This window comes from Helianthus annuus, chromosome 15 (genome assembly GCF_002127325.2).
Source record: "Helianthus annuus cultivar XRQ/B chromosome 15, HanXRQr2.0-SUNRISE, whole genome shotgun sequence".
NCBI lineage: Eukaryota > Viridiplantae > Streptophyta > Magnoliopsida > Asterales > Asteraceae > Helianthus > Helianthus annuus.
In genome coordinates, this window is record NC_035447.2 from 136,590,235 (window position 1) to 136,601,757 (window position 11,523).

Sequence of the window (11,523 nt, forward strand, 5' to 3'; positions counted from 1 at the left end):
GTAAAATTTTCAAGGTTTGGGTGGATGAGGACGTCGGGGAATGGTCTCCGGATTGCATTGAGGTGATCGAAGATTGTGAGATGGAGGATCCTTCTGAATCCAAATCGGATGGGAATGATTGTGTTAGTGGAGACGGGTTTGAGGTTGAAATGGGAGAGGTTGGTAGAGATGATCAGGAAAACGATGGCCAAGAAAATGATGTTAACTGTGAGGCTGTTAATTCGGTTGATAATTCGGCTAGTGTAACTCCAAGTATGATTGCCAAAGACAAGTCTAATTCTCTGAGAAAGAAGTTTAGAAAGAAAAATTCTCTTAGGAGTAGAGTGGTTTCTCCGAGTGATAACGACCGTCCGAAGAAGCGTGCGCGGGAGGATTCAGATTATTTTAGACTTGATAGGTTGATTGGTATTCTAAATAGTAACACTAATGTTGACGTGCAAGGTGATGTGGATGCGGTTTCGGGCGCTTATTGTACTCCTGACCTGAATAAGAGTTGCGAAATTTCGGTTTCGTCTAAGAGCCAGAATTTAGATCGCGAGGAGGAGGTAGAAGAGAGTGTTTCCGATCAGGTTTTGGCCCAGATTCAAAAGCAGATTCAAGTTGATAACGAGGAGGCAGCTACGGGTGAGCTAGGTAGAGCTTTGGGGGTGGATAACTTGTGTGATTTTGGTCCGCATGTTAGGGAACAAATCGATAATGATGGATTTCAAATTGGTGAACCATGAATGTGTTGTCCCTTAACATTCGGGGTTTGGGAGTTCAAGGTAAAGCTTCATGGGTTAGGAATTTACGGATTCAAAACGAGGCGAATTGTGTCTTTTTACAAGAAACGCAATGTAGCGATGTTTCTGGTTTTGATCTTGAGGACTTTTGGGGTAGAGGTAATTTTCAATCTGATTGTGTAGAGGCTAATGGTCGTTCGGGTGGTCTGATTACCATGTGCGATCCGGGTTTCTTTACAGTCATGGATGTTAAGAAGTCGCAGAATACTCTTCTTATTATTGGTACGATTAGGGGGAGTGGGGTGTTGACATGTTTGATGAATGTGTATGCGCCTCAACAATCGGTAGCTAAGCGGGTAGTTTGGAATGATATTGAGCAAAGCATGAGTACTGCAGAGGGGTATTGGGTGGTTGCGGGAGCTTTTAATTCTGTGAGGGATAGTTCGGAAAGGAAAAATTCTAAGTTTCATGTGTCTTCTACTCAAGAGTTTAATGACTTCATTGATAGGGCGAATCTCCATGAATACGGGTTACGTGGAAGGAAGTTCACTTTTGCCGCAGGGAACAAGTTAAGTCGGATTGATCGTATTCTAGTTAATTGGGAATTTTTTATGGAGTGGCCATTCGCAGAATACAGAGCTTTGTGTAGAGATAAATCAGATCATTCGCCGCTTATTTTGAAGATTGTATCAAGAAACTTTGGTCCGAAACCGTTCCGCTTTTTTAATTCTTGGCTAGATAGAAATGATTTTTATGAGGTGGTTGCGGGTATTTTAAATGAAGCAAGGGTAGATGGAGCTCCGGATGAGCGGTTGATGAAAAAATTTAGACTCTTACGCCAAGGTATTAATACTTGGAAGGATGCCTGTTTGAGCCGTGAGTTGGAGGAAAAGAGAACGCTGGATCAAGAGTTAAATCGGCTATAGGCAACTATGGAGGTTAAAGAATTAAGTGAAGAGGAGTTATGGTCACTTCAAGAGATTAAGAGACGTCTGTTCGAGTTAGAAAGATTGAGAAACAAGGATATTCGCCAAAAAGCGAGATGTAAGTGGGCGACGGACGGGGATGATAACACTAGGTTCTTTCACGGGGCAATTAATAAGAGGAGGGTTGCGAATAGTATTCCGGGTTTGATGGTATATGGCGAGTGGGTGACTTCTCCGAACATAGTTAAAAGAGAGGCCTTGCGCTTTTTCAGAAAGAAGTTCATTGAAAATCTGAACACGCGTCCTCGGTTTTCCTGTGACAGTTTTAAACGTTTGCCTAGTGATGTTGCCGAGAAGATTTCTGTTCCATTTACGGTTGAGGAGATTAAAGAGGCGGTGTGGAATTGTGGAGACGATAAAGCTCCAGGGCTATACGGGTTTAATTTCCGATTCATTAAAAAGTTTTGGAGTCTTTTAGAGGCCGACTTTGTTGACATTTTGAGGCAGTTTTATGATTCTGGTCAGTTCAGCCCGGGAACGGGTTCATCATTTATTACTTTGATACCGAAGAAGGTGGAACCGACCGAGTTTGGAGATTTTCGGCCGATTAGTTTAATTGGTTGCATTACTAAGGTGGTTTCCAAAGTGTTAGCTAATCGCATTAAATGGGTTATGGACTTGGTTGTATCAGAGTCCCAGTCTGCGTTTCTTTCTGGTAGATATATATTGGATGGCCCGTTGATCACGAATGAAATTATTTCTTGGGCAAAGAAAACAGACCGAGAATTATTTATGTTCAAAGTTGACTTCGAAAAGGCTTACGATAACGTAAACTGGGGTTTTTTGCTGTCATTACTCGATCAGATGGGGTTTTCTCCTAGTTGGTGCAAATGGATAAAAGGGATTGTCTCCGCTGCTAAAGCGTCTATCTTGATTAATGGTTCGCCTACATTTCAGTTTTCTTGTCAGAAGGGCATACGCCAAGGTGATCCTTTATCCCCGTTTTTATTTGTTCTTGTTATGGAAGCTTTTTCGGAGATGGTTAGAAAAGCCTGTTCGAGCGGTTTTTTTGACGGTATTCGCCTTCCAGGGGGGGGGGGGCGATTATTTCTCATCTCCTTTATGCAGACGACTGTATGCTAATGGGTGAGTGGTCGGTGTTCAATTTTTCTAATATGAAAAGGATTTTGCGGTTATTTTATTTATGTTCTGGCCTTAAAATAAATATCCATAAGTCAGTTTTATTCGGAGTGGGGAGACGACAGGGGGATGTTGAGAACATGGCAACTAGACTGGGGTGTAATTTCGGTGCACTACCGTTCTCGTACTTGGGTATTATGGTGGGCGCTAACATGAACAGAATTGGTCATTGGGATCCAGTGGTGAATTCGTTTAGAAAGCGTTTATCCAAATGGAAGGTGAATAGCATTTCTATTGGTGGACGGGTCACCTTGATAAAGTCGGTTCTGGATAGTCTTCCTTCGTATTACTTATCCTTGTTTAAGGCCCCGGTTAGTATCATTAATAAACTTGAACAATTCATGAGAAGTTTTCTGTGGGGTGGGTCTGAAGAGGTGAGAAAAATGGCTTGGGTTGCTTGGGATAAAGTTACGCTTCATAGAGAAGAAGGCGGCTTAGGTTTAGCTAGACTTGATGAATGTAACAAGGCGCTTTTGTTGAAGTGGTGTTGGAGGTATGTTACTGAGACTAAAGCTTTATGGCGCAAGGTGGTGGAATCTATTCACAGATCGGATCGAAAGTGGGGTTTTCTTCCGGTTAAAAATAGTGTATCCGGGGTATGGAAGAACATCGTATCGTATTGTAGCAAGATCAAAGTTGATGGGGTGGGAGCTTTAAGCATGTTAAAGGGCCGGCTGGGAGATGGTAATGATCTTCGGTTCTGGCTTGATCCTTGGCTTTGCCAAGCTCATTTAAAAGATTGTTATCCGAGTTTGTTTGCATTGGAGACAGACAAGAAGTGCTTCATTTTCAACCGGTGTGAACGTACAGATCAAGGCATTGTGATTAAGTGGCGCTGGAAAAGGGCTCTTGACTCTTTGGAGGAGGTGGATCTTCGACAGGACCTGGAAAACCGATTGGCCGAGACTTCTTTTTCAGAGCGGAAGGATGAATGGTGCTGGAACGATAGTAAATCTGATCAATTTTCGGTTGCTTCGGCAAAAAGGTGGCTTTGCGGTAAAGGTAATGAAGAGAGATTCGGTTTTAAGTGGTGTAAATGGGTCCCGGCTAAATGCAATATTTTTATGTGGCGAGCTTTTCTAGATCGTCTTCCTACTAAGATTGCGTTGCAAAAGAGGAACATTATGGTTCATGATGATATGTGCGTCTTGTGTGATGATGGTATAGAGTCTATGGATCATATTCTAACGGGATGTGCTATCGAGGCGGGGGTGTGGCATGGTATTTCTTTGTGGTGCCGTGTTCCTACGATGTTTGCGTTTTCTGTTAAAGACATTGTTCGGGCATTTGAGCTTTATGGTATTAGTGGTGAAAAGAAGATCGTTTTACAAGGCATTATCATTATCACGAGCTGGAGACTATGGAAAGCACGAAACGAGAAGATTTTTTCAAATAAAGATGTCAAAGTGACGGATATTATATCCGACGTCAAAGCTTTGGGTTTTCTTTGGTATAAATACAGGGCGCGTCAGGGAAATCTAGATTGGGAGAAATGGTGTAATTGTAATGTAATGTAAATGTACTCGTTTTCGGGTTCCTATTCCTTCTTGGAATAGGGTGCCTTTGTGTTTTCAATGAAAGTTATCCTTCAAAAAAAAAAGTAACTGGATTAGAAGTATTAAAATGGGTTTCCAATTGAGCTTAACGTAATTGATCACTTATTTATTATTTATATAAAAACTATTTATTGTAAGTATGTATGAACCCTAATTTAGATATGTTTTTTGATAAATTATAATGTATTAGATTTGTTCGAATGTTAAATTATGTTTTTTTGAATTGTGGTCATGTTCATTAATGTTTGTTTATGTTTATGTGGTTATGTTTATTTAAGTTTGTTCGTTTATTTTCGCTTACGTTCGTAAACTGCTCATTTAGGTTTTAAATGAACACGAACATACTAATTTTCTTAATGAACGAACACGAACAAAAAAATTTATTGGATTATATGTTCGTGTTTGTATTTGTTTAGAGTTAAATAAATGAACACAAATCGGTTCATTCCTTTACTAGTCTAGATGTTGGTAAAGTGTCTAATCAAATTATTAAACGTCTTTTCAAAATGGATGTTAAAAAACCTTTTATAGGTCTGGATGTTGGTAAAGTATCAAATCACACTACTAACGTCTTTTTAAAATGGATGTTTAAAAACCTTTTAACAACCTCATTTGGGCCTTGTTTATATAGATTGAGGAAACAATGGGCCGGACCTCATATGGGCCTAGATTCAAGCATTAAGATTCGAACACCCGTCATCAGCATCTATGAGATGTATTTAGTAATAGTTTTTACTCCGCCCGCGGTGTGGGACACTAAACCGAATATTTCTCTCTCATAACATGTATATCTGTGTTTCAGTTACTTATACATACTACTCAAAACACTATCTAAAAAAATCAAATCGAGTCAAACAATTAAAACAAAACACTACCATACTTTTGCTAAAAAAACTAAAACGATAGAAAGACTGTAATTTTAAAATGGGAGCATAATTATATTTTTTTAGGATAAATGAGCGTGTGCCAGACAGCCGTCTGTCACAAATAAAAGTTGCACCGAATCAAACAATTAAAACAAAACACTAACATAGTTTTGTCAAAAAAAAAAAAAAAACATGGGATGACTATAATCTTACACCAGGGGGGAAATTATAATTTGACAGGAAAAAAAAATAAAAAACCGTAAATTTGAACTGAGGGCAAAATCGTAATTTGGCTTGGAGGAAAAAAAACAAAACTAATGTGAAAACTATAAATTTTAAAGGGGCAAAATCGTAATTTGGTTGGGCGAATGGAGAAGTGCCAGGCAACAGGGGCAAATCTGTAATTTTGAACATGGAACAAAATCGTAATTTTGAATAGGGGCAAAATCGTATTTTTTAACTGGGGGTAAAATCGTTTTTTTTTCTTAACCAATGGCGAAGTGCCATGCGGGGGCGAAATTGTAATTTTGATGTGGGGACAAAATCGTTATTTGTCAAAAGTTAAAACGATTATAAGACTGAAATTTTGAACTGGGACAAAATCGTAGTTTTTAATTAGGGGTAAAATCGTATATTTTCTGGACCAATAGAGGAGTGACTGGTATCTTGCACTATTCCTGGTATTTATAGTATTAATAAATTCCACGGACTCATTATCCAAGAATTACCTCAAGTGAACGGTGAACCCTTTGATAGTTATTTAACCATATAATTTCTTTACAATATCGAAACTCATTAAATTTAGATTATTGCAAGTGAATCGAACCAATTCAATGAGCATAAGTCCACTTCCTTTGTAATATATAAGACATATCTTTGTGGAGTAAGGAAAGGGGGCGTCAACGCCACATCATCAAATGTGACGTTAAACACCGAAACGCACCAGTGAAAGGAACGCCATCTGCGGGGGCATTACCCCCTTAACTTCCTTGAAAGGATTTTGAGGTGCGGTCGACCCCATTTCAACCAATTACGTTTTTTTATATATATATTTAACCACAACAATATAATAGTTAAAGAGTGAGTTACTTAAAGCCCATTCTCTATGTGACAGTGTCATGACGGGAAGTTAGGAACTTTTTAGTTAAATCACAATGAATGATCTAAGAACATTCGACTAAGGCATAAAACCTATATTTAACAAACTTCAATTACATTTCTATTTTGTATTAAAAAATGAAATTACATATACATCTGGGGAAAAACAAACTTAACTACTTATGTATATGTTTACATGTCTAAACAATAAAGATCTAGGAGGTTGATGGACCGATGGTGTGGTCCACGATACATACATAATCACTAATTATTTTTTTGAACGGCATACACAATCACTAATTATTAGTAATTATTTTTCATTTTCATTTTCATTTGACTAAAGTAACCACTAAAAACAAATAATTGCCCAAAAGAAATAATTTTATATTTTAGAATGCAGATGGTGGTCAACAATGACTAGCCGGCAGCTACGATCGTTTATCAGTGAAACTTTATCATGTTTTATGCTTTTATAATATGTTGTTTTACTTTTTTTTTAACAGAAAACTTCATTAAACGATCAAGCCCTCAAATAAAGGACCGTTAAAACAATCTTACAATATATACAAAGAGAACTTTACCCACTCTTACCACTCAATATTTTTAAGACTAGAACGCTGTTTAAGCCAAAGATAGTCATCGACTTAGATATAGGATTTACTTTTATTCGGTTATAAATTTTAATATATCATTTCATGTCACCAAAGTTTACTCTGAGTTAATATAACCCGATTAAATTAGCTGATGTAACCCAAAAGAATATTCAGACTAAATTCCGGAGAGAGTGAGCGACACCAAGGTGTATTGGGTCCACATAATTGGAATTGGGATCGAAATTTATATAAGAATTAAAATTTGAATGAATTGTATTTAGAATTTAAACATTTCAATAGGAATTGGAATCTCAATTCCATGTTTGATGTGTTTAGTGGTCAAATGAATTTAAATTTATCACCTGCCCCCACCACCCCAGTTCCAGTCGAAACGGACCGACTTAAAATGGTGTGGGTCCAACCGGTACCGGTCGAAACGTTGCAGGTCGAAACGGCATGGGTCAATACGATTCGGGTTGCAACGATGCGGTTCGAAATGGTTCGGGTCGAAATGGTTTGCGACACGGTACAGGTCGCAACTGTTTGGTTCGAAACGATGTGGTTCAAAACGGTTTGGGTCGAAACGGTGCGGGTTAAAGCGGTATGGGTCACAAAGGTTCAGGTTGATATTGTACGGGTCGAAACGGTGCGGGTTAAAGCGGTATGGGTCACAAAGGTTCAGGTTGATATTGTATGGGTCGAAACGGTGCGGGTCAAATGGTTCGGCTTGAATCAGTGCGGGCCAAAACAATGCGGGTCAAATTGGTGCTTGTCGAAACGCTTCGGGTCGAAACGGTTCCGGTCAAATAGGTCCGGTCGAAATGGTGCAAGTCCTCGGCGGGTCGGGTCAAGACGGTGACCGGGTGGCTGGGTATGATGGATGCGATGACGTCAACTGGTCGAAATTTCCAATGAATTTACTTGAATTCCTTCATATGTAGGAAAGAATTTGAATTCATTTAGTTAAAGGAATTTGAAGGAATTCATGTCCAATTCCTTTGCCAACCAAACGCGAGAAGATTAGAATTGAGATTCTAGTCTAACAAAAAATATGTCATCCTTCCGCCAGCATGTTAACGAGCAAAGTTGGAGATTATCGAAGTTGATTGGCTTTAAAGGGGGGCGCTATAGTGGTAAGAGAGCTTTATACCACACCCTATAAGTTAAAGGAGGGGGCTTTAAAGCCCTTGTGTGACGTGACGGTAAGGTGACGCTGAGATAGCGTGATAAAGCCCCTAGCCACACCCTCTAGCCTAAAAGCTTGAAATTCAAATTCCAATTCCACTGAATTCAATTCAAGCAAACCAAACGCTCTTAACCATAACCTTGCTTTACTTCATGCTTGATAAGGTAATAGGCTCAGTTCCATATGGCCATATCAAATAAGTGGGCACTCTTCGTTTTCTTATTATTATTATTATTTATTTATTTATTTATTTATTTATTCTATAATAACAAAGAGAATTATGAACAGTCTTAATTCTCTAGTGGACCATATTTTCATTGTTTTCATTATTATCTAATGGTGGAGATACAATAGGAAGTTTATTTGGCTAGAAAGGCTAGTAAGTGATCTTGACTATCCATTAAGTTAATCAAAGGCTAAGATTAAATCAGGGAAATTGAAAGAAAGAAATGAGGCGCGTGAGTTTGTTTAAGGGCATTCTAGTCAATCCAAGCCAATAGTTTCTCTCTCCTCCAATTTCCCCTATTTTTTAAACGTTAATAACTCTTTCATACGACATTTTTTTTTTATAAAAATTGCACTAAAAAAACGAGTGTTTTTTTATCTTTAAAACAAGTATACTATTGCTATATTTAAAAAAAAAAAATTTAAACCCAGTTGCGTAAAACGCAATAGAAAAACCACCAGTTACGTAAAACGCAATGAAAAAAAAAACCTAAAAAAGTACATTTTTCTAAAACGCAATGCACCAAAAACACAAAGAAATGACTTATTTGTAAAACACAATGGCCAGAAAACACATAAAAATGTGTTTTACCTAAAACGCAATGCACCAAAAACACATAAAAAGATGTTTTACCTAAAACGCAATGCACAAAAAACACAAAGAAATGCCTTATTTGTAAAACGCAATGGCCAGAAAACACATAAAAATGTGTTTTACCTAAAACGCAATGCACCAAAAACACATAAAAAGATGTTTTACGTAAAACGCAATGCACCAAAAACACAAAGAAATGTCTTATTTGTAAAACGCAATGGCCAGAAAACACTTAAAAATGACTCATTCTAAAACGCAATGGACTGAAAATACCTAAAAAATGTGTTTTACCTAAAACGCAATGACTAAAAACACTTAAAAATGTGTTTTTTTTTCTAAAACACAATAGCCAGAAACCACATAAAACTCTCTTATTTCTAAAACGCAATGGACACATAAAACTGTCTGTCACTGTGAACTGTCTGAATTGTCTACGAATTACTGTCTTCGAAATGAGCCAATTTCTGGTAAATTAATTTTTCTGATGCATTTTTTAGTACAGCATTTTTAGTGCAACTCAACCCCAGCTAGGGGCTCTGCCCCTTGGACGCCGCCCCTGGGACCCCGCTACCAGGGGCTGCCGCCCCCGGACCCCCGCAAAGATCGTAAAACGCAATGACTAAATCAAAAACCCAGATCGTGAAAATGAAATTAAAGAATTTCTTACATGGATCGAAGCCGATTTCTTCATCAATTGACGAAAATTGAATGATAGAAACACTTATCAACGCTCGAATCGAACGAATCGAGTGATTATCTCCAAAATCACCGGAAAAACGAGATTTTTTTATGAAATTAAACTGGGTTTTCTTAAAAAAAAAGCTGAAGAACACGTTGATCGGGTTTTGAATCATTGATTGGTGATGAAAATCGCACTATAATGTAGTGATTATTGAGATAGAAAGTGAAGAAATAGTTGAAGATGGTGGGTTTTGAAAATGGTGGGTTTTGAAAATGGTGGGTTTTGAAGTTACTGGGTTTTGAAAAAGGAAGAAGAAGGAGTTGGATTGACTAAAATACCATTTCTCTTTATTTTAAAATTTGCCACATGTTATAATCCTATGGCTTCCTATCCTTCCTAGCGAAAATTAACTTCCTATTTGATCTTTTCCCATTATCTAATATCTAATATTAATTTAATTTAATAATTAATTAATTATATAGTTCTTTTCCTTCAACTCTCTTTCTTTCTTTCATTTTCTTTTTGTTATTTTTTTCTTTTCAGCATATTTTTAGGTTTATGTTTTCTTTCTGATGTTTATTTTAGAGTAAATTACAAGTTTTGTCCTTTATCTATATATCAAATTACAGGCGATGTCCTTTATCTTTAAAATTGATGAGTTTTGTACTTAATGTTTCAAAATCTTACATGTTATGTCCTTTGAGTCTAACTCAATTAATTTTTATTGTTAAGATATGTCACATGCAAATCACATGAGGGCAAGTTAGTCATTTCACACACATATAAAACAAATGTCTCACAACCCTCACCCAATTCTTTACCTGCCAGCCATTCCTCAATCCTCATGAACACACAAATATTAATACTCCTACACAGCAAACATTAGAAAGTAAAAAATCAAAATATTTACTTTTCATTCTTTTTCTTATTAAATTGCAACGATTCTGAGCATCTTTGAAGAACGAATCTGACCATCTTTGAAGAAATTGGTAGTATTTGTTGAAGACTTGGAAGGTAGTTGTGGTGTGGGTTTCAACTTTAACAGAAAACTTCAACGGGTCTGCTAGCAATTTCTTCAAAAACTTCAATTTCCGGTAGATGGTGGTGATGTGCGCTGGTGGCGGAGACTCGATCCGACTGGATTTCAACGACAGATCTGACTCGATTTCAACCAGCAGATTTGTGGCGGTAGTGATTGTTGGCGGGTTGTGGCACTGCTCTGCTTGTGGGTGGTGGTAGTAGGTGGTGGTGGCAAGTGGTGGACGGTGGGGCTTGTGGGTGGTGGTGCTTGAGGATGGTGGTGCTTTTGGGTTTCAATGGTGGGGATGTTACGTTGGTGGATGTGGTGGGTGTAGATGGTGGTGGCAGGTGGGGTGGAGACGGTGGTGACCGGTGGCACAGGTGGTGGCTGGGTAGAGAGGGGGAGAACTAACCTATATATATTGTTTTTTATTAAATAATATTAAACTAGGATTGCGACCCGCCGCAATGCGGCGGGGATTCTTTAGTTATAACTAAGTCAATCTAGAAGCTGCACGTTATGTTAAACCTGTCAAACGGGGAAAAAATAAACGATGTAAAAACGTTCACCCACACACGCACGTTGCGTCGTGTTAACTCGCAAAATTTAGAACGAAACGTGAAAACGTTAAACCAAAGACGCACGTTGCGATGTGTTAAGTCACAAAATTTAGAACCAAGCATAAAGCGAAAAATTTGCGGAAAATGAAAATTATAAAGGACCAAAGTTGAAAGTAAAAAAAGTTATGAGGATAGATTGCAACAGATAAAAAGTTTTGGGTTAAAAGTAAAAAAACAAAGAGTTTTGAGTTAAAAGTAATTTATGAAATACTTTTGGGTGAAAAGTAAAAAAA

At 37.8% G+C, this 11,523-nt stretch overlaps 1 protein-coding gene across 1 annotated transcript; it reads left to right on the forward strand.

Annotated features, from left to right (window-relative positions):
* The first annotated feature begins 721 nt into the window (after nt 1-721).
* On the forward strand, nt 722-1,648 carry LOC110914308. The gene has a single exon (XM_022159110.1). It carries the CDS (start codon nt 722-724, stop codon nt 1,646-1,648), a length of 927 nt encoding a protein of 308 aa, XP_022014802.1.
* Nucleotides 1,649-11,523: the final 9,875 nt, after the last annotated feature.